This window comes from Drosophila navojoa, chromosome X (genome assembly GCF_054131105.1).
Source record: "Drosophila navojoa isolate 15081-1374.11 chromosome X, UAZ_NAV_1.0, whole genome shotgun sequence".
In the NCBI taxonomy this organism is placed as follows: Eukaryota; Metazoa; Arthropoda; class Insecta; order Diptera; family Drosophilidae; genus Drosophila; species Drosophila navojoa.
In genome coordinates, this window is record NC_142895.1 from 24,446,400 (window position 1) to 24,469,498 (window position 23,099).

The 23,099-nt window shown below is 37.6% G+C and overlaps 3 protein-coding genes across 35 annotated transcripts in view; all 3 read right to left on the reverse strand.

Moving 5' to 3' along the window:
- Nucleotides 1-405: 405 nt before the first annotated feature.
- Sclp (leucine rich repeat containing protein 20 sclp) lies at nucleotides 406-5,060 on the reverse strand. 2 transcript variants are annotated; one of them, XM_018108781.3, is made up of 4 exons: nucleotides 4,436-5,060; nucleotides 965-1,108; nucleotides 730-897; nucleotides 406-665 (listed from the first exon to the last, which is right to left on the reverse strand). In XM_018108781.3, exons 1-4 carry the CDS (start codon nucleotides 4,758-4,760, stop codon nucleotides 514-516), a joined length of 789 nt encoding a protein of 262 aa, XP_017964270.1. In that variant the 5' UTR covers nucleotides 4,761-5,060; the 3' UTR covers nucleotides 406-513. The 2 variants fall into 2 exon arrangements, with proteins under 2 accessions (XP_017964270.1, XP_017964271.1); XM_018108782.3 differs by lacking the exon at nucleotides 4,436-5,060 and adding an exon at nucleotides 1,938-2,295.
- Nucleotides 5,061-6,978: 1,918 nt separating this feature from the next.
- On the reverse strand, nucleotides 6,979-11,219 carry Pdzd8 (PDZ domain containing 8). The gene is made up of 8 exons (XM_018108774.3): nucleotides 10,663-11,219; nucleotides 10,358-10,600; nucleotides 10,099-10,291; nucleotides 8,757-10,026; nucleotides 8,549-8,698; nucleotides 7,889-8,485; nucleotides 7,578-7,812; nucleotides 6,979-7,516 (listed from the first exon to the last, which is right to left on the reverse strand). The coding sequence occupies exons 1-8, from the start codon at nucleotides 10,825-10,827 to the stop codon at nucleotides 7,298-7,300; spliced, it is 3,072 nt and encodes a 1,023-aa protein (XP_017964263.1). The 5' UTR covers nucleotides 10,828-11,219; the 3' UTR covers nucleotides 6,979-7,297.
- A 2,397-nt stretch (nucleotides 11,220-13,616) lies between these two features.
- The window catches only part of cac (calcium voltage-gated channel subunit cacophony), a 66,801-nt gene continuing 57,318 nt past the window's right edge, over nucleotides 13,617-23,099 (reverse strand). For 27 of the 32 annotated variants that reach the window (XM_089264338.1, XM_089264339.1, XM_089264321.1 and 24 more), the window contains 6 exons: nucleotides 22,485-22,606; nucleotides 21,701-21,864; nucleotides 20,720-20,920; nucleotides 18,391-18,542; nucleotides 17,815-18,041; nucleotides 13,617-17,755 (listed from right to left, as the gene is read on the reverse strand). In XM_089264338.1, coding sequence (XP_089120464.1) covers nucleotides 17,605-17,755; nucleotides 17,815-18,041; nucleotides 18,391-18,542; nucleotides 20,720-20,920; nucleotides 21,701-21,864; nucleotides 22,485-22,606 — 1,017 coding nt within the window. In that variant the 3' untranslated portion in view covers nucleotides 13,617-17,604. Of the gene's footprint in view, nucleotides 17,756-17,814; nucleotides 18,042-18,390; nucleotides 18,543-20,719; nucleotides 20,921-21,692; nucleotides 21,865-22,484; nucleotides 22,607-23,099 lie in introns of those variants that run through there. The other 5 variants (XM_089264325.1, XM_089264334.1, XM_089264342.1 and 2 more) reach the window with 3 other exon arrangements.

Below are 23,099 nucleotides of genomic sequence, written 5' to 3' on the forward strand. Positions count from 1 at the left end.
ATGTATATATAATATTTATTACACATGATATCACAATAATACATTTAACATTGAGTATAAAATTATATATATGTATTGTATATATGACATCGCGTAGATCTTTAAATAGTATTTTACACTTTCGCAAAGCTAATTAAAATTCGCTATTAAATATAATCGAATATTATTAATGTATTTCGGAAAAGAATAACAATCCTATTGGATTCCCATATCTTACAAACCAAACTTGTGGGGTGCTTAGATTTTTGTTGTATATAGATTTTTATTTTATTAGGTCACTTCAGCTGATCCTGTAAGTCCCATTGTTGAAACGCTTTAACTATATAAGATATTTTGACATGATCACAGACTAGGATTTAACTCTGCCTATTTCCGTACAGTTCATAAATAATAATCTAACGGATGTCGGCGAATTTCTTTAAATAAACGAATTTAATAAAATGATTAAAAACATTACAGTAAATGGGTTTTTCTATAGATAACGATGCACTTATTTCAATTCTTCCCAGCCGATCACCAATCGTCCTCAGCTTCCTGTGATATCTCTAGGCGAAAGCTGGTGACAAAATCTTCCAATTTGCGACGACAGTTCCTGCTCAGTGGATTATTGCGTAGATCTACCACTGTCAGGCAATCACTGCTGATTGCTTCGTCCGTGTCGATCTCTGAAATGGAGGATCGATAGAAATGCTTATTGGGCTCAATCAACAAATGGGTCTCAGTACTTACCCAAAATGGCATTATGTTGAGCATCCAAACTGGCTAGCTTCTGAAGCTTAAAGACGACTTGAGGTAATACAATAAACGAATTATGCGAGATATTTAAGTTGGTTAAAGCACTCAGAGTGGCAAATTCGTCTGGCAGCTTTGACAACTGATTATATGAGAGATTGAGATCTGAAAATGTCATTAATCGAAATGCATTATAAGCTGGCATTACATAGAGGCTTATATTAATAATCACCTGTAATTGCGCTAAACTTCAGCGCAAACTTTGGCGTCACCTTCTTCAGCACATTGCCACTAAGGTTACAAGTTTGTAGCTCTGTATTCCGCATCAAGTGATACACTGCATCTGGTATTTGCATGAGTTCACATTCTGATAGATCTGAAAAACAGAGTTGAGGATACATTAATGTAGTGGATATACTATGGATACTATATATGCATATTATAGAAAAAAATCGATCGTAGTAATTGAATAAAAGTTGAGATAAAGTTTTAAGAGATTTTGGTATTCTACAGTCAGTTATTAACTAAACAATGTCAACTCGCTGCATTCTCCAGTCAGGCATTTTCAATAAAATCATTGACAAAGATAACAACAGTGATGACTCACGGCCAGGTTTTCTCATAATTCCGGTACCCCTTAATCAGTCATTATCGAAGAAAATAACTACAACAACATTCTAGTCGGGCATTCTCAACTCAACCCAAAGTTTTAGAGTATGTTATAGTAAAGCATTTTCAAATTTGTAGATTGAATTGGGAGGATATTCACATTTAGTCAGACATTCTTGTATAGATTATCGACACATAAAGGAATAGGGTATCCCATAGTCAGTCATTGTCAAATACTAGAAATAACAACAATGACAACTCAAGGTAGATCTTTAGTGAAGCATTTTCAAGGAGAATTACAATGTATCAACATTTTGGATTATCTGTAGACATTTTTATATGGAACATTTATATTGTTCAATCTTTATATAATGTATACCAATACATTGTATGTGTATCATTGTATCTATGTAAATACATTTGTATTTATTTTAATGTATTGCCTACAGATTGAGAACTATTTATGACACATTCATACACACACGCACTTTTACACAAATGCCAGAACATACACATGCACATATACGGATGTATGACTATATACGTATACACATTTATATCTATATTTATATTATTATATGAAGGTCAAACCTTACCTAAATGTGCACTTTCTTTTGCATTTTCGCACCGCTCAATTACTTGAACCACCAAGTGCGCCATTTCCGTACCATATGCTCCAAAGGCGTATATGCATATACATGTGTGTGTGTGTGTGTTGCACTGCTCGCACGCTTGCCACTGCTCTGCACTATACTGCCTATGCGAATACGATTGAATAATAAATGCGGCAAGATCTTATGAAGTGAGTATTCGTGCGAAGACGCGTATGTGTATGCGCACGCATGTGTCGGCGGTGAGCAGCCGATAGCTGCGCCACTAGCCGTAAGCTAATTTATCCGCAACCGAAGAAGAGCACCTAACGCCCCACACTCTTGCCAAGCACTAAAAATGTTTGATATTTCTTTATATCAGCTCAGCGCAGGTCGAGTGACTCCAAGAGAGTGAGGAAGACAGAGAGCAAGAGAGCGAGCGAGAGACTGAATGAGAGCGAGCGCATAACATTTCAAATAATTAAAAGAAGAAACTAGCAAAAACTCAGAGAATAGCGAAAACATAATTAGACGCGCAACAAAGCAACAAGTGCTGCCGCTTAGTGAACAAAAAAAGCTAACTTGGCTTTTTTTTTACAGAAACAGCTGTAGAACAAACTTGTTAGATATTATTTACTATAATTAATTGCTATGTATATATTGCTTATTTACTAAATGCAATTAAGCAATAAATACAACAAAGTTTCGCCCAGGTTCGATACAATTGAAAAGCAAAGCCGAGGCTAGAATAATTAAATACAAATACATATAGTAGTAAGTAAGTAAGTAGTAAGCAGTGAAAGTAGAATTGCATTAGCATGGAAGAGTATTAGTATATTATATAAGCAGGGACAAAGCTGACATTTTCGCTTATCGAAATGAAAACACAAATTTAGCGAGAAAAAAGCGAGCATACCAGCACTGAGCAGCGACCTTAGATTTTTGCTCTCTCTTTCCTGCTCTCTCTTCCGTGCACTGAACTAAATAAGTTTCGCATAAAAACAAATGATGACCCATAAATGAATGGGTCATTCCACCACGAATTTGCTGTTTGCATTGTGGCCCTATTGCCCTCCTTGCCAATGAAACTGTTATGGTTTAAATTATTGCGCTCTCCTCTGCTATGGTAAACAATCCAAGTGCAATCCATATGGCAATTACAAAAGCAAAGCTCAAGCTAAATATTCTCTGTGTACACTCGTGATGTGCACACGAGCGAGTTGCATGTGAGTGTGTGCATGTGTGTGTGTGCGTGTGTATAAATAACAATGTGTTTCTTCTAGTGCAGTCATTAGGTTTATAGCTTTGTTGTGGTATTTAGCTACTGCAGACACCACCTACCGGCAGTTTTGTGTAGGGTTTTGAGAGTGATCATTGTGATTCACACTTCTTATCGCAAATACATTTTGCCGTTACATACTACATACATGCATACATGTATGTACATACACATAACATTTCTATTATCATGACTTATCAATAGAAATACTATTTACGTATCCATATAAGGTACAGAGATATTGCCAAATCAAATTGATAAGACTTTATGACTGAGTAAAAAGTGGGCTAATGTATGACACACACGCATACAGACATACATACATACATATGTACATATGTATATGGCCAACTTCAAGAAGTAATTTAAATAAAGAAAGAAATTAATGTCATTCATATAATATATATTATTGTATATATAGTATATATTATATACCCATATTCATATATAGATACATATATTCACATCTATCTAAGAGCATTTAACCTTCGTCGTGTCCACATTTCTTGTCGTTAATTATTATTAATTTGAATAAATAAGTAAACGTCTTGGGGGGGAAATAATGTAATGCGTATTATATTCATTTAATTCGACGCACTTTCTGGACACTCAAGGCGAAAACCAGACCAGTATTATTGAGATATTTTACATATTGTATCTATCTACGCATCTACTATATAGTTTATCATTCTAACAAAACTCAGTGCGCAATAACTGAAATTGGCTCTTGGCCAGTTTTCGATCTGTTTTCAGAGGAAAAATGTGTTCATATATTTTTACAAATTAACAATAATGTGTAACGACTAGAGTTGGTCGTACATTTACATGTCGTACGAGCGGGACTTTGTATCTTGCTTGATACTATTCAAATATTTTTTGGGATAGGTTATTTGGCCTTTCGGACAATTTTTGCAGTATATATTGAGAGAAATTTGAAATATTGAATACAGTTAACATGATGTTACATTTTATAAAGATGAATGAGACTCTCCTTGTTTGATTGATCAGCCCCAATAATCAGTGTATTAGTAATGTAGAGAGTGTATAAATTCCATTTCTCTGTATTAATATCCAATTCTTGCTGTACACAAAATATATCAACGAAGCCAAATAGGAAATTTATCCCATATTCCAAGGGCATGGCGATTCGAAATACCATTCCTTATTGTACTTGGTAGCCCCAACTAATATGACTGACCCAAGGCCGCGTGGTCATGGATCTTACCTAGCTTGTGATTTTCCTTGGCGTCCTCGCAGCGTCGCACCACTCGTATCACTCCGCGTCCGGCGATTGGCGAGAATGTGACAATGCCACCGATTCTGGCTATGTGTGGGGGTATGCGTGGATCTGTCTCTGTGTCCAGGCCCAGCTCATTTGTGGCCGAAGGATTGGGGTCTGACTCGACGTTGTCTCTGTTGATGGGGCTGTTCCCATTACCATTAACGTTGCCATTGTTATTGCCATTGCCATTGCCATTTGATCGATCGTCACCATTGCCGGCTCCATTGTTATTGGAGATGTTTGTAATATCGTTGCCGAACGGGCGCATTATTCAATTTTAGAGATTCTCCCGATGCTTTTTAGTCAGCAGTGCGATTGTTTCTGAATTGGTCTATTGCCACCAGAACACAAGTGTACAAATTCTCGATTCTACCGCACTTTAACTTCAAATTTAAAAAAAAAAAAAATAGTGTAGAAAAAAACACACGGCGAATCAATTTAACATTTATTATTATTATTTATAGTTGTATTACGAACAATTCATTCGATTGCATTACAGAAAACAGCTTTGAATTAAAATCGCGATCGCCAACTGAACGTCACTCTCTTGCGCATTGAAATATTGAAAATTCGTTTTACTTTCGGTTTTTATAGCACGGAAGAAGAAAGAAAAACTGCGCACAACAAACAAATGGAAAATAAAATAAAATGGCAAGAAAACCAACAGATCTGCCCGACAGCAAACATTCTATACCCTTTCGCACAGCGAGAGACTGAAGAGTGCATATAAAGATAGGTAAACCCATCGATATACGTACGTATATAGAGTAACATATTCATAAATGCATATGTATGCGTGTGTGTATGTGTATATGGGTGCCAATCTTAGTGCAACACTTGTGGGAATATTATATGTATATACATATATCTATAAAGATACACTATATACATATATATAGACTTTTAGAAACTGCTTTACTTAATCAGAAATCATAGAAATTGTGCTTCATACAAATATATCAAATTCATTATCTATTCGATTCATTTTCTGTTACATAAATAGTGCTGTGGCATTGCTACTCGTGCGCGGTTAGGGTATTATATGGCAAGCTACAAAATCTTGTCTTGTCATCGTAAGAGCAATACCCCCAGTTATAAACAGTCTTTCTCTTGGTCTGCTCGGTTCTGACAACGGAAAAGTGTAAGAGTTCAACACGATCGAGAGAAACATAGAGCTAACTAGAGAGTGAGGGAGAGAGCGAGAGCGAATGAGAGAGAGAGGAAATGAATCAATGCGAAATTGATGCGTATTCGTTCAAAATATACCCATATATATATGAATATATATTTGTATATATAGAACGTAGTTCTGACGCATAAATTGCGATGTTTGGATAACGGAACTATTGTATACATTTTCCGCACACTTGCCAATTGTCATTACATATATGTATGTATGTAAGAGTGTATATGCATGAATTTACACATATACATAAGTATATATATAATATATATATAATTGCCTACGGATACTTTATCTTTACCCAAGAACAATAAGCAGAGATTGTGGGAATACTTACAATCACATATTGTATAAACATATTGAAAGCCTTGTGGGCATGTTGCAACGGCATATCTTTATCAGATATGCATGTACATAGGTTTGATATCAATACAATAATCAAAAATCTGTAAAATTGTCATTTTAAGGGTAAATAAGGTAGCCAAAATTAAGTACTTGAGATTAATGAATATACAAGAAAATAATATATTTATGTAATTACAATTCTTATTTTGATCCGATTCCAATTTATGAATATGCCAATCCTTCCTTAAATCTCTATAAATATAAGAATAAAAATATATATTAGGAATACAAATCTATATACAAATTAACCAATAAATAATGCGTTACACGCTTTATGATGAAATTAGTACACTCACTCTGTGTTAGGGTATTCCCAACGAGCTTTACAGCTTTTGTGCTTTAGCATTTGTAAACGTTTTCCTCAATAAGCTTACACGCAATATATTATTAGATGTTTATACACGATACCCACTGAAAGTGTGTATGGCAAAGTAGGGTCTACCCTGCTTGTGCTAGTGAACAAAATGCTAGCACATTGATTCATCCCTTAATATTATCGTGCCAGACTTACGAAGTAGATATTACCTAAAACTATATAGCTCACTAAATACATTGGGGATATCTCGTATAATCTATGCATATATCTATGCATGTCTGCAAAAATTTCTCGTCGTAGCTGGTATCCCAGAGGTGTACATATAGAACCGATTCTTGTGCACTCTGGGAGGTCTTCGGCACTCGGTCTCTCAAATAGCTGCTGACGATGCCTATGTATATAATAATAATTATAACAGGTAAGAAAACTCTAGAGGAAATTGATTGACAGACGAGATTGACTTAGGAATATACTTTATGGGGTCTGCTAGGCCTTCTTCTGCTTGTTAAAGAAAACCTTTACACCTTGATTTCCCCATTCTCAGTGGGTTCAAGGTATACAAATGAAATGAATTGACGCAGATTTGTAGTACTTTAAAAAAACTCATTTACTTCGATCAAAGTTGAAAATAATTATGTATAATTCAATATCTCTTATATACTCAATGAAATTGTATTAATTTGACAAGATTTCTAACACACAAATACATAGTTTGCCTGTTTTTTTTTTGTTTTTTTTTTTTTTTTTCTGTTGATTTTGGTTTTATCGGAACAATTGTCTTAAGAGTAAGTTAAGTGCCGTAACACAATTAAAAAATGCCCATAGGTTCACTAACACATTTACAGTCAAATACATAACAAATATTAATAATATGTAATTCGGGATGCCCGGATGCATCGGATTACTGCATTACCGAGCCCTGCGCATGCTGTAGACCCGTGCACAAGTAGAGCATGATGATGCTTAAGGCCTGGACTCGTTCCTCGGACTTGACTTTCGTTGTGGCCATCGATTTCCATGGCGACTCCGACTCCAGCCTGTGTGTAGTCGCCTTTTCCCCATAGCTTAGCAACGTGTAGCCCTTCGTTTCCGCATCCAATGCGCCCTTCAGTTTGGTTAGCTTCAATTGAAAAACGAATCGGTTATTGGGATTGACTGAGACAAGTCGGGCTGGGACTGACCAGCTCGTTTATTTTGGTAACCCTCTCGCTGGGCGGTACGTCCGCGTAGAGCAGCTTGCTCTCGCTCTTGGCCAGATTCATCAGATCTTCGTTGCGGGAATGTCCAATGATGGGTTCTGTGATCAGCATCACCTGCTCGAAGCTCAGTGCTGAGCACTCCACGGGTAGGGTCTCTAAATGCTGTGTGACCCTTGCAAAGGGATTGGAGCTACTCTCCTCTGATATCGATGGTTTTCTGAACCGCAAGGGAATCAAATTGTTGTTCGATTAGCACTGGACGTAGAGTATATATGGGTATAAGGTACACTCACCGCGATGGCGTATGCTGGGGACTTGGAGGCAAACTTTTGGAATTCATTTGCGAGCTATTGCCGGAAAGGGACGAGACTATGCCGGGTATGTCTAGGTTGCTAGCTTGCCGCTTTATACCCTGTGTCAGCATGCCCGTCAAACTGGGCCGGTGAGTATCCAGATTGGCTTGCGGCATCTGCTCGGCGATCTCCTCCGCTGGCAGCGAGCCTCCCGCAACGTCCACATACTCGGGCTGGGTGATTGTAAACTCGGGCTTGTTGACCGCCATCGACAGTGTTGAGGGGGTGTTCGGTATCGACCCACCGTAGTCCACTGGGCCGCACACCGTGGCGCTCTGGCACTTTGCGATGCACTTCTTGTGGCAGCACATGGTGCAGTCCTTGCACTGCATGGCGTCCTTCAGCCAGATCTTCTTGCCGCAGAAGTCACACTGCGTGGCACGTTGAAAGTGCGTGCGTATGAAGTTGTGAGCCTTCGATGCTGACGTTGCACTACCAACGCCGGACACGGAACCATCGCTGGAAACGTTGGACGACCTCACTGACGCTGTTTCTGCGCTGTTCTCCTCCTGCTGCCGCTCGCTGGCCGTTGATTGGCTTTACCGACAAAGGTCAAATTTGTACACCCATTTCATAGTCAATATCAATATATGCATGTACCTGGCCGTCGATGTGGACTTTGGGGTGTTCTTTGCCGTGTTCTCGTTGGCGGTCGCATTGGGATTGCCATTCCAGATGAAGCCAAACAAAATGTCCCCGAAACAGAGGTTGGGATTGAAGCCGGATTGATTGGATAACGGATGGGATTTTCTACGGGCAAAGCGATATTATATTGCATGCATGGACAAGCGAGCTCCTCGATACTCACACTGGGAGAAGTGATGCCGGGTTTATGGCTATCTGCCTGAGGCATTGATTCAGACTCGTCTCACTGCACTCGACCAGTATCTGACTGACCTGCAAGTTGTAGTAGCCGAGGAGTATGCTCTCGCCGGCGCACTTGCCAAACACGGACACATTCAGATAGCGACTATTGGCGTCCAGCTGAAAGTTGGACAGGTCATCCATGTGGATTAGGGGGCTGAAGGGGCAGTCGATGGTCGAGTGCTGATAGAAATAGTTGACTTCCTCCAGTGGCTTGTCGCTGGCGGTGGCGCACTTGTCATCGGATTGACTGGGATGGGGCAGCTTCGCCGGCGTCTCTTCCGACTTGGGTTTGTCCTTCTCCTTTTGACTGTCGCCGCTCTCCCGGCTGATCGTCTTCTTGATGGCCTTCGCAATGATGTTCGACTTCTTGGGCGAGTTCGTGGGCGTGGACTCGTTCGAGTTGCGACTGAGACTGAGACTGGCCCTAGGCGCCAAGTGCTTGGGCAGTACTTCGGGCTCGTCGGGTTCGTGCTTCAGGCCTGCAGGAATGTCACACAGATCATCATATTTCTCCAGGTCCTCCAGTATGGCATCGTTGCGTATGATGCCCGGTATGATGCGCTCGATGCGCAGGCAGCAGACCGTCGACTGCAGGCTCTTTACCACCTTGGCGATCTGCTGGATGGTTGTCACCTGCTTGCCCTCGATGGACACGAGCGCATCGCCCGGCAGCAGATTGCTCTTGCAGGCGGGCGTGTTCGGCAATATCGACTCGATCTTGACCACCTGGCTGCTGCTCTGCTTGAACACAATGCCGATTTGCTGGTTCTTCGCCTTGTGTATGACCACATCCATGGAGATGAGCACGTGCCGATGGTCCTTCTGATGCACCTCAATGAACGGCACGGGCGCCAGCGTAATCGTGCAGTAGATGCTGCTGGTGCCCGGCCAGGCCATCAGCCGGGACAGCTCCGCGACGCGCACAGTCAACCCCCCATTGGGCTGTATGTCGCAGTCGGTGATCTCCTCCTCGGCCGCCCAGTGGAAGAAGGGCTTGTAGCGCAGCTTATAGTTGGGCAGGGTGTGTTTGCGTCGCACCGCCTTGCGTATCTGATTTGATATGAGGTTCGTAATGTTGGACTGCATTTGCCGGCCTTGATACTTGGACTCGATGACCAGGTTTAGCTCCGGGTCGCCCAAAAAGCTGAGCGACCAGTGGGTGTAAGGCTTCCGAGTGAACTGCAATCGTGCCATGCCCGAAAGTTGTTTAACTGTTGACGGAAAGGCATATTCAGGCATAACCCATCTATTTATATAACGAAAGAGTTTCGTGTTGGCATTACCCTTTAACATTATGGAGCCCTTCTTGCCCAGCACCATGTCCGCATCGATCGATGTCGAGAAGTTTCCGATGTAGTTGATGTCCAGCAACAAGTCCAAGTTCTCAATGCGCTGCTCAGCGTCGTCCAGCTGCACATTGTGCACCGAAAGGGATCTGATATTGGGAAACTGATCGCCCAGCTCTAGTTCCCTGATCTGAAAGGAAAACCAAACGAATTAGGACTTGACCCATTGCTGGACTCTCAGTTGATTGCACTGCACCGTCAGCTTGTCCAACAGCTTGCCCGTCGTTGTCTTTGTAATAAGCTCGTCCAGCTCAATGGACAGCTTCCGGTAGAACCATTTGCGGACACGGTTCGAGTTCTTGAACTCGTGGAACAGGAACTGCATAACGAAGTTCAACGATATCAGCGTCGAAGAGCCGTGATCGTTATTCGGATGCATCTCACAGCCAGCGCCATCAGTTTGCGTCGTATTCAAGTCCCGAGCTGTCTGCTTGATGTTCTAGAAGAGAGTGACGTCGTTGGTATATGTCATATATTCTGTGATCTGTAGAATCGGCTTACCAGTGGCAGGGTGTACTTGGCATTCATTTGCTTCTGCTCCTCGCTCTCGTCCGGCAAGTTGGAGAATTTGATGAAGAGCAAATATTGAAGAAGTATCATAATCACTCCGCCGATTAGCAGGAATATCAGGCAGAGCAGCAACACATTCGAAATGGGTATCTCCATATTGGGACTATTGTCAGAGCCACAACTCCTTAGGCCGAAGAATTATGTTTATTTGCTTTGTTTGCTTGCTTGAAATCAGCTAGCAGTCCTCTCAGCTATACCTGGTTAACTGCATGTACACACAGCTGAATCGGACATCGTCGTTAATGTGTACACGGGTTGAGAATGGAGTATTGCGAGTGCTAGCTAATCACTTCATCCATTGGAGTGCCTGATATTATCCCCTTTATTTATTTGCCTTTTAGTTAGCCTAGAATCTGATATATTCCTGTCGACGTGACGTCCACACAAGGGGAGAATTCTGCTACTTTCCTAGTGTATTGCTGAATGCGCTGTTAAAAAAATCGATATCCTCTCCAAATACTGCGCATGTCCCTTGCAGTCAGCTGATTTCTATATTGTTACCAAGTTATTTTCTTCTTCGTTACAGTCCGAACAGCTGTTGAGCAGATGGGACAAGCCACAGTATTACATGACCAGAGAGCCCCTCCTCATTGCTGTAAATTGACCTCATGTCATTCCCAAAAAAAGGCAAATACTTTGAGCTTGTCGGGCCAGGTCGCTTATACATAATTAATTCATATGTCAATCAATAAAATTATGTTTTACATCTCCTTCTAATTGACTGATTATTCGTCACTCTACTCTTCATGGGGATATTTCAACTGTTTTATCCGAAAAAGGAGCGAAAGCAGAGATTTTTGTGATTTTACGAACTTAAAGTGTACCGATATGAGGTCCTGTAATGGCCCTGCTTTTTCTTTTAAACTCTGTAGAGAGAGATGAAAGGATAGAAGGAAGGGTTTGTATCCCACAGAGACAGAGGGAGTAAAAACGAAATGGTGGTGGAAGCAGAAATGCAGTGAAAGATAAAAAAAGAGAGGGAGAGAAAAAAGAATGAGAGAGAGGGAGAGATAAAGATAGAAGGGAGGGAAAAGGGCAAGAAAATGAAAGGGAGAGAGAGTCGGAGAGATAGAAGGGTGGCCGACAAAGGCTTAGGCAGAGATAAGAGAGAGGGAGACAACAGAAGATATGGTGGAGGAGGCAGTGATGAGCAGAGAGTGAGATAGTGAGAGAATTCATGATAGAAGGATGATCGGTGAAGGGTTATGCAGTGATAACATGGAAAGAATCAAGATGGTGGAAGATGCAGAAAGTCAGAGAGGGAGAGCAAATAAGATGGTAGAGAGGTCGTATGACAGATACCCAGCGAATTCATTAGATGATATCTAAGCGGCAGCAAAGGATTTTCCAAAAATTTTATCCTGAAAAAAATATTACCTATAGAAAGCGTAACTTTGTCCTCAAGATAAATCAAGTCTCGAATGAATGACGTGATGTTTGCTTTCCCGTTTCAAATTCGTAATTTCGAAAATTCTATTCGGATTATGGGTACCCATATTCTGCTGCAGCCGATATGAGCTCAGTTGCTCAAGGCTTACTCCGTGTCCATTCGCTATGTCATGTAGCTGTAGGTGATTAAAGATCTAAAAGTAATACCGTTCTCCATGACCCCACAATAAAAATAGGCTCGAATTGGAATTAAGTTTTATAATTTTCTGGCATTCATTTCGTTTAGTTTGTATTATTATGTCATTCCTTTACTTTGTGTAAAATAAGAAAGTATTAATAGGTTTTATTAACAAATTTGTTGAAGGCAGGTATTTATGTTATATGTTTGTTTGTGTATATCTTGTATATAAATTACAAGTCGTTTTTCATTTTGTTTTTTTGTTTTTTTCTTTCATAATTAATAATTATTAAATTTACTTCAGTTATCTTTTACTCTAGCGTTTCTTAATATTATATTTAATATTTAAACTGCATTACTTAGTGTACTCAGTTAAGATAATTTATATATATATATGTATATATATATATATTATATTATATATATATATATTTTTTTTTATAATTAAATTGTTTGCCTTTACCATTTTAAGTTGATCTAAATTACGATTTCTTTGACTTCATTTTTTTTGTATTTTTAATTTTTTAATATTTTTTTTTAGTTTTTTTGCATTTTTTTTGTAAAAATGAAGAGCTGTTTAGATTTAGATTTAGATTTCCCATGTGACTTTCATTCCAGACAGTTATTGAACAAGCCAAATTTACAATTATAGTAGGAAAAAAAAAACATAGCGAATCGCCTCGTAACATCATAATACACTAACGCCATCAGATGAGCAATAACATTTGGAAACAAGAAAGAGTGCTCTAGTCGGGCCTACCCGATTAGCAGATACCCTGTACCCACCCTCGAGCTGCTGTCAATTACACATACTAACTTTCCGTACATCCTATATCTACACACACACACAGACACACACACACACACACACGCATACGATCATATTTAGATACTATTTTTTTAAAGCGTCTTCCAACTATGCATCTTTTTCTTATTCTTAGCTCAATCTTTCAGAACATAGAAGCCGAATGTGTTAATAATCAAATTGCAAAAAAAAAAAGTTATATATTAACTTTAACTCTCAGTGATCCATTAGCTCTACTTTATTTTAGACTTAAAAAAAAAGTAGCACAAACATGTTTTCAGTTTATATAATAGTACATATATTATTCTCAAATTTGTTAGTCTGTGCAGACGATTGGACGGACAGACAGACGACTCAGATATTTGTCCCGCTAAGGAGAATCTACAATCTACATGCACAGGGCCAGTCTGCCCATCTAGCACATATCCCAATATAAATAGGTACAAAGCATCAGAATGAATTGGCAGAATTGTTGGTGTATTGTTCGGATTAGTCTGATTACAATTACGAAACGTTCTTCGTTTTTGGTATTTACAAAATGTGAGAGCCAAGTTCTGGAGCTTGGAAGAGTTAACCGAGCTCGAGTATGTGAAATATGCATGTTAAGATATTTAAGTACTTAAACGTATTATACTCGTACGCATGGCAAGAAGGGCATATGGACGTAGCTCTCCTAATGGGAACCCATTTATCTAGATGAATCTGAGATCTAACAACATGAGTCTAACAATTTTCTATTGAGATCTTAACTTTCTCTTCAGAAAGAAACAATGTAGAATAAACGTGACTATTAGAACTGGAAAAATTTCAACAAAATCTATGAATATAACTAGGCCAATATTACTACCAACAAATATCTGAAAACTAAATTGAAATTACAAAGTTGATTGAATACAAAAATTGAATTGTTACAATTGATTTAATAATTGATAATTTTGTACTTAATAGGTCGATTCTTATGTTTTTTTTTTGTCTTCCTCTTGAAATTCTTAACATTTTTTCTTTTTAACTTTCTTTTCTTTTTTTTTGGCATTTGGTGACTGCATGGATTTGCAGATTGTTTGTGTTTTTTATTTATTTTATGTATTTTGTATTTTTTTTTTTTTAATTTGGGCTAATTATTTTATATGAAGCCGTTAGCGAGCGAACTGTGAACTCGATAAATTGATGCCTAGCTGAATGTCCGTGCAGGAACATATCATTGTAGATATACTAAAGAGAGAGTATATATACATATACATATACTATACATATACATATACATATACATAGACATATACATATACATATACATATACATATACATATACATATACATATACATATACATATACATATACATATACATATACATATACATATACATATACATATACATATACATATACATATACATATACATATACATATACATATACATATACATATACATATACATATACATATACATATACATATACATATACATATACATATACATATACATATACAAAAATGTTGAGAGGTAAATGGTAACCCATAGATCTATGTAAATGTACATATTATTCGAGATTAAAGGCAAAAGGTCATATGCCATGGTTTTTCTTTTATTTTCTTTAATTAATAAAGTAGGATTGATTTACCTATGGTTGCTATAATATACACCATTCGATATATATTGCATGTAACATCTTGCACGGCACACATACAAACATGTGTTTGCATATGTATGTGTGCATGTATGCTGTGTATATGTATGTCGATTGATGTGTGTATGAGGCTTCATCATTAATGCTTGATTTATGTACATGTATGTACGTATATCGCTCGCTCTCTCTCGCTCTCTCTCTCTCCCACTCACTTTCAAATAGTCTATGTGTATGTGTTTGAGTGTGGGTGGGTGGGTGGTGTGTGTAGATAATGTTAAAGTAGTATTAAACTAGCCTACATACATACAAACTATTTAAATATCGTATCGTATGTACTATTTAAAGTCGATCCTTACATTTTGGTTGGTGTTTGCAGGACACTTTCATATATACATATGTATATACATGCATATATATTTCTGTATATATACAAATACATATGTATATGTGTACATATATATTGTGTAAATTCGCAGTAATGCTCAGCGGTTTTAATTTTAACTTAAATTATGGATTCATTTATTTAAATTACAATATTTGTGCGCTCTTCAATCCTCCACCGAATCCCGCCTCCGAAACATCTACATATTGATTCACAGATTTTTAACTATCTAAACGCTAACTGGTTTTATTTTGTTTTCCTTTTTGATTTGGAATGTTTCTAGTGAGTAATATATATATAGTATATATATATACATATGTATGTATGTATATATATGTGAACTAGATGTCTCTCTTATATTTTGTCAGCAGGCTCTTCATATATGTATATATGTATGTTTATGTATGTCTGCATGTATATCTGTTGTTGCTATTGGTTAGCTCCTAGGGAAAATCTATTGTCAGACTCGCTCAATAATGTCATGGCTGTCTATGTACCTAAATACCTACATATATATGTATGTACATATGCATGCATATCCTTTAATGTTCTTGTAAGCATATAGATGTGTAGTATATATGAATCGGAAAAGTATCTAGATATATGTATGTATGTATACGTAAAAGAACTGCATTTAGAGTATCCGAGAATAAGTGAGATAGCTATACATATGTACAGGAAACATAGACATAATTATATGACAGTGCATTCGCTTTATCTCTGTATGCAAGAAGGGAAGACAACAAATCGATCAAACCATAATATTTGTAGACCAGCAACATAAATTGGAAATACCGTAAGCTACTTTCCTCATTCCATATATGTATGTATGTATGTATATATAATTATAGATATATTTTCCTATTATGCACATGGAATTGAATCTAGCTGAATTTAGTTTTACTTTATCTTTATCTTTAGCTATAGCTTTATCTTTAGTTTTATCTGTATCTTTATCTTTATCTTTAGTATAATAACAATGGATCTTAAGACACTTATATGCGCGCATACACACACACCCACACACGCACACGCATACACATACAGTTGCAAAAAATTGAGACTCTATCACACACACTTGCACAAACACACACACACACACACACACACATACAGCACGCGCACATATCAGTATTTCAGGCATTAAATATCCGATTCATCCGCATTGGGGCTTTAGCTTTAGCTATTTTATAATCGTAGTCGTAGTCGTAGATAAATACATTACATACAAAAATTTGATATCTACAATAATATTTGATAATATGCACAATCGTATAATAATAAAGATAGTTCGGCATTTAAATGTACATAATTGAATTATTAACTTTAAATATATATGTATATAAACAAGACAAAAACGCTTGCAAATGGATTACAGATTCATCGAGTTATGTATGTAAATATGTATATATACTGAATAACTTACGATGTATGCGTGTAACTACATATGGATACAAACATACCAGCACATACGCACACACACACGCACACATACATATGCACATAAGTGTGTGTGTGTGTGTGCGCATGTGTGTATGTGCATGCATGTGTGTATAGAGAGAGATACTACCTACTTAGAGCTAATTATGTCTACAAGTATTCGAAATATTTTTACGCCTTACATACAATACGTTTCACATCTTTTACTTTTATGACAATCGAGTTAATCCATTATTTATATATTTTTTTGTTTTTGTTTTGTTTTTGTTTTTGTTTTCTATATATACTTTTATGTTTTGCATTGTGTTTTCTCTTTGACTTTTGCTTGTTCTTTGGTTTGAAGATCTTGTTTACATTTCGAAGCGGGCTTCTGCATTTAAAGTGTGTGATACGAATGTTGTTGCTGGTCTTCGGGTGTTAGTTGTTCGTGATCTTGATTAGGTTTACTATATTGGCAATAATGTTGCTCGATCGTCTCGCCAGATAACGCATGCCCATAACTTGAGCTGGCTGCATTATAGTTAACATCGTTATCTGAATAAACTCTCTGAATGGCTGAGACTGGTATTGAAATTGGTAATATCATTGCTTGATCAGTTGGTGTCATTGGTATTGCTATTGTTGTTGCTGTTGCTGTTGCTGCTGCTGCTGCTGCTGCTGATCTTAGTTTCCTGCTTACTAGTATATCCGATAGAGGCGATGTGGTTCGTGTTCCGGGCAAGGACAAAGCCATTGGAACTGGCATTGTTAACAGTGAAGCATCGCTAGGCGAGTACTCGTAGCATGTGTCTGGCTGTAGTTGATTTAGTTCTTGTTGTTGTTGTTGTTGCTGTTGTTGTGTTAAGAATTGTTGCGATTGCGGCTGTCGATTTGGGTCTAAAGCATATGCTGATGTGCTACCTGCTGGAGCTGCTGCTGTATATCGAATACATTCGTTTCGTATCGTATCAAAATTGTGATCTAAGTTTGGTGCTGATAACGATGACCAATTGGCCTGATGCTATACCCAGATCTGTTCGTTCGGATTACGCGATCGCAATCAAAGCCTTTGCTAGCACCAGTCCTCCTCATCCGAATCGGAGTGTCGAGTATTAAGTCCGCTCTTTGGCTTAAAACCATTTAGAACTGGAGATGGCAGTACACGACCCGTTCGGCCCATAGCCAGCGCTTGCTCAAATGACAACGGTGCTATATATTCCAGTCTGAGGGCAAACAACGATTACAATTGATTGAGAACATTCAATTGAGCTGATCATATTACCTTTCTCTTTCCACTTCGCGCTCGCGATCCCGTTCACGCTCGTACAACTCTCGTTCCCGGTCCCGATACTCGTAGCGCACGTCGTACTCGTGCAGCCGATCTCGGTCTCTGAAACGTTCCCGATCACGTTCTCGCTCTCTACTACTATAATACACGTCTCTCGGATCCCGCAAAAGGTCGCGGTGATGCGGCAGCGAGTGAACACTGTGGGGTGTTGAGTGATGCGTCTGAAAGTATTGCAAATTGAATATTACTCGCAATTCACGATAAATGACGGTAGCAAAAATGAATAAGGTAAAGAATTCATAATCAAAAGATCCATAGATTTATAATCTGCAAGCCTAATATTAATTCTTTGTTAGGTTAGTGTCCGACCGAGCGGGGTGCTGGTATTTCCAGATCGATATTTATCGACATTACGAAAATGAAACAAAAGAAAAAGATGTAGATTAGACTCTCCAAGATGGACTCTACCGCACCTCGCTCCGTCTGTGGCATGTACTTGCAGGAATACTTTCTACTCTACACTGAAAACGAATCTACAAATAAAAGTTAGTTGAGGTGATTTGCACTTACGTGGGTTGGACTCGCATTCAGCTTTGGAAAATTAATATTGGTTGGCTTTAGCTGAAGGGTTGACGGTTTGCTCGGAGTCGGTGGTAGGCGTCGTCCGATGCCAGCACGACGAGAGGCCAACGTTGGGTAGCTGTGCTGTACATGGGCGCCACCTAGGGTAAACGGGGGACACACAGAGACGTGACATATTAGTTCATTTGATGGCAGATCAGCGATTGTGTAACCAATTAAAATGTCATGATATAAGCAATGTATGAGCCTAAGAAATCTATCAAGGGCAAGAGTCATCAGAAACCAAACATGGTACATATAATGAAGATATTTCGATTGAGTGTATTCTTGCCCGAATGTTCAGTTGATATTGATATTGATATGGATTTGGATATACTATGCTTCAAGAGAAACTTTTGATTATTTCATCCTGAACATTCGCGCCTATTGAACCAGAATGAACAGTAAATAGATGTACAAGTTATGTGTATATAAATATATATAACATATCTTTTAACTTATCGAATGTCCATATTGAAAAAAAGAGATATATATATATATAATGTGCTAATTATTGTTTTTGTTTTGCATCAAGATGCAGATATACGTAAGATGATTCCGAGTAGAGAGGTAAACAATTGCGATAGCATGCATGACTGTGAACTATAGATACAGGTTGTAAATCGAGAGAGTATAGAGTATAGTATATTCCAGACAGAAAGAATGAAACTAGGATAAACGTAACAGTGCAAAAAGTACGAAATGTTTAAATGTTTGTATATACATATATATAAATATACACGTATAGGTATATATATGTATATATATGTATATATTATATAACAACTGCAGCCTGAATGATAACCATGAATGCAATTCTTGAGCTAATTTCTTTCATTTTTTTTGTCTTTTCCTCTGCAAGTGGAAACGAGAACAGCATCAACAGTAAGAACAGCAACAATAGTAACAATGGTAACAACAATAACAATAACAACAACATAAACAACGACAATAACAACGACAACGACAACAACAACTAAATATAACATAAATCCACCCATGTCTTTGACTCGAAATGAGGGCAAACGAAATATGAAATGAGGATTTGAGGAGTCCCCTTAATGCAGCTGCTGACGCCTAAACTTTGTTCACATTTTGCCGTCGGGCATAAATCAATGTCAAATTAAGATAATGTTGAAGCACATAGATTCTTGGTCAGTTAATTGGGCATAGACAAACAGTAGTGATCTAACATTGAGTCGAGTATACCCCATCTACATATGGATATGATGAAACACAAGTTAAATTTGCAAATGAATTTCAAACGGTTTCGTCTTGTTCGTCGTGAGTCGCGCAAAGATCCATAAACAACATAAACTTCCGCCCCTCTCTTTCCCACTCTCCCCCCTCTAATTCTCTTTATGTTTGTGGTGTGACGAAATAATTTCTAAATTATATATATATATATAATATATAATAATTATATAATATATATATATAGTCTTAAAGTTGTGCTGTATGCATATAATATCTTACAACCGTTTAGTGAAAAGTTATTTCTTGCCAAATTATTTTCGTGTCATTGAATGAGGATGAATGTTTGTACATAGCTGAGGCTGTGGCTGTGGCTGTAGTTGTAGCTGTAGTTGTAGCTGTAGTTGTAGTTGTAGTTGAGTGTATGGGCACTAGAGAGATGGATTTATGAAATGAACGCTGCTAATACGAGTATTTGAGTTCGAGTACAAGTACATACATACATACATACAAAGGTATATTGTTCAAATGGTTCAAATGGTGAAACGCTAACAAAACTGAGAGCTGAGAGTGTAAGTTTATGATTTTTGTAGTAGTAGTAGCAGTAGTAGCAGTAGTAGTAGCAGTAGTAGTAGTAGTAGTAGTAGTAGTAGAGTAGTAGTAGTAGTAGTAGCAGTAGTAGTGGTAGTGGTAGTGGTGGTAGTGGTAGAGTAGTTAGAATAGAAAACTATTTGATTATTGAAAGCTTAGAATGGAACGTCTCATGGCATGACAATACATGTACATGTTAAGCACTTTAGCAGCTGTGTACGAGTAAGCATGTCTGATTGATATATATATCTGATGTTGAGATGTTTGAAGAAATTTGTGTAGAAGAAAGTAGTACTAGCATTATATAGAAAACATGTTGTTTTTTTTTTATCGTGAGAGTGTAAGTGTTTTTTTTTTCTTATTGATTTTGATTTTGGTTTTTTTTTTTTTTTTTTTTTTTGTGGTGTGGTTGATATATATATATTTTGATTTGATTTAATTTGGTTTGAATTGTCAGCTTTAGTTTGTTTTTTAACATGTGCCAAAGATGTACCCATATCAATCCCATAACCAAGTCTGTCTCGTTCACGCATCTCCTGAAGTCGAGCGGGACTCGGCGATCGTGATCTTTGACATAAACTTGTTGTCCCATATGTGGGATAAGGCAGTTGAGTGCGTTTACTGCGAGACAAATGACCACCATAACGAGAAGGCGAGGGCGAACGGGCCGGACTTGTCGATGCTGACCATGAACCTATATTGTACATGTAACAACAATAATAAAGAAAAACAACAATAATTAAGGATGTCGGGGCACAACAGTTTACGTATCGTAAAAATCGTTTCGTGTTTGTTTCTTTTTGTTTTATTGCAAAATTCAGATTTTTTTTTTATTATTATATAGTTTTTTTTATTATAAAGCAAAGTTCAAATCTAATTTCGGTAAATAATAGCAAGAAGAAGAAAAACGTAATAGAAAATCAAACAACGAAATGAAGTGAATAAAAGTCATCATTGAATGCTAATTAACTGTAGACATATAATCATAATGATGTATTTACTAGGATACTACAACATTTGTCTTAGATAAAACTTCGGCAGGACCGAATGCGAATGTATGCACTTTCATGTTATCGTATATAACATAAGTGATCTTTTCTCAGCTTCGTTGGATACGATATTGGTTGGGATTAAGATTAAGACCGATACACCTATGGGAACGTATTGGGTATAATTGAAGTTTGAGTCTTAATAAAAAAACGGTATTCAAGCAATCATAAAAACGCATTTCTAAGCTTGGCAGACATTTTTGTTTTCTGTATTCTCTTTTTTGCTTTAAATATATATAAATATACTTTCTGTAGTGGGATCAAATAAATGTAATGGAGCGCGTTCAAACAAATAATATTATATATTTATATTAGTTTTAGCGATCGGCTCACACATAAAAATCATAAGTGCATTAAATATACATACATATTATAGTACATACATAGATTGGTATAGAGAAATGTGTTAATTAACTGTTAAATACCTCTTGGATACCGTGGATGATTGTTGCCATGCCTAGGATGCCGAGTCTCCTTGACCATCTCTACCACATTAGATACGGTATCGGAGAATCCGATATCATGATGTATGTATTGATGGCCGCGTCGTCTAGGACTTGGCGATCTGGCCAAAGGAGAACCGTTGTGCCTGCAAATAGATGACGAAAGCAATTCAAGATTTGGCTTGAGCTATGAGAAGTTGATTTTTGTGTCTGCATATAAAACTTGAAGAAGAATGTAGAAGAAGTAGTCTAGAAATTGTTTATAAGTACAGAAAAAAGTCAAGTATAACTCAAGACTCGATCGATCTGATTTTGATCCATGAAGCAACTTTGGCTCTGCTAACCCTCTTAAAGCCAGTAAACGAGTAAATAATATTTGTCTTTAGATTGTTTATAAAATGATTAATTATAAGGTTTTCTGGAAGCTGAAGATCAAGCTGTTTATGTGAAGATTATCTCTGGCTAACATTGAAATAACATCGTCGGTTTTTAATGACTACGCCGGAAAGGTCATGGCGCAATCTCAGTAATCTTAACTATCAGCGATAAGTTCTACTACCAAGAGCTTATTATCTAAGGCACTGGAGCACTTGTTAGAGCTCTGATTGACTGCCCGTGAAACTCCAGTTGGGATAACAGAACAGAGCATGTTAGTTAACATGAAGTAGCCCTAGTGATTATTATAACAGTAATACTGATTCAGATCTCAATAGACTATATTGCTAGAATAAATTTGGAAATGAATTTAAATGGTGGATGAACTTACCTCGAGCTAGGCGAATGCCGATGGCCATTGATATACGAATGTCCAGGATGTAAATGGCCAGCATCGGGACCGGTCAGCGACTCCTGCGATGGATGTCTCGACGAGTCTTGCAGATCCAGCATCTAGTTAAGAAACGTGGTTGGAGCAGTTAGTGAATGGGTAACAGAAAAATGAATGATACCATTTGAAATCAGCCGCGGCATGGACACCCGAATGAGCATTCAAATATTTGATAGTTTAGATTCATTTTCGATCCGATTGGGGTTATTTATGTGCTTCGCAAGCTGACGGCATTCAAATGAATTCATTCATTCCTTAATTCCAATGGGGTATATATATGTATATATAATTTGATTTTATTTTGGGTATACAATAAAAGCTACAAATGTTACCAATGCTCCGTACTGGAGCGCAGGGAATATAGTATAATATAATATAATATAATATAATATAATATATAATATGATATATATACGTATAAACAAAAGCGACAAAATGAATAGATTCACACACACATATATCCGTATATGGGGGCATGTGAATGTATTCGTTTTGCGTGGGTATTCGTTAGGGGATATACATATACATATAATATGTTAATTAAGAAAAACAAAA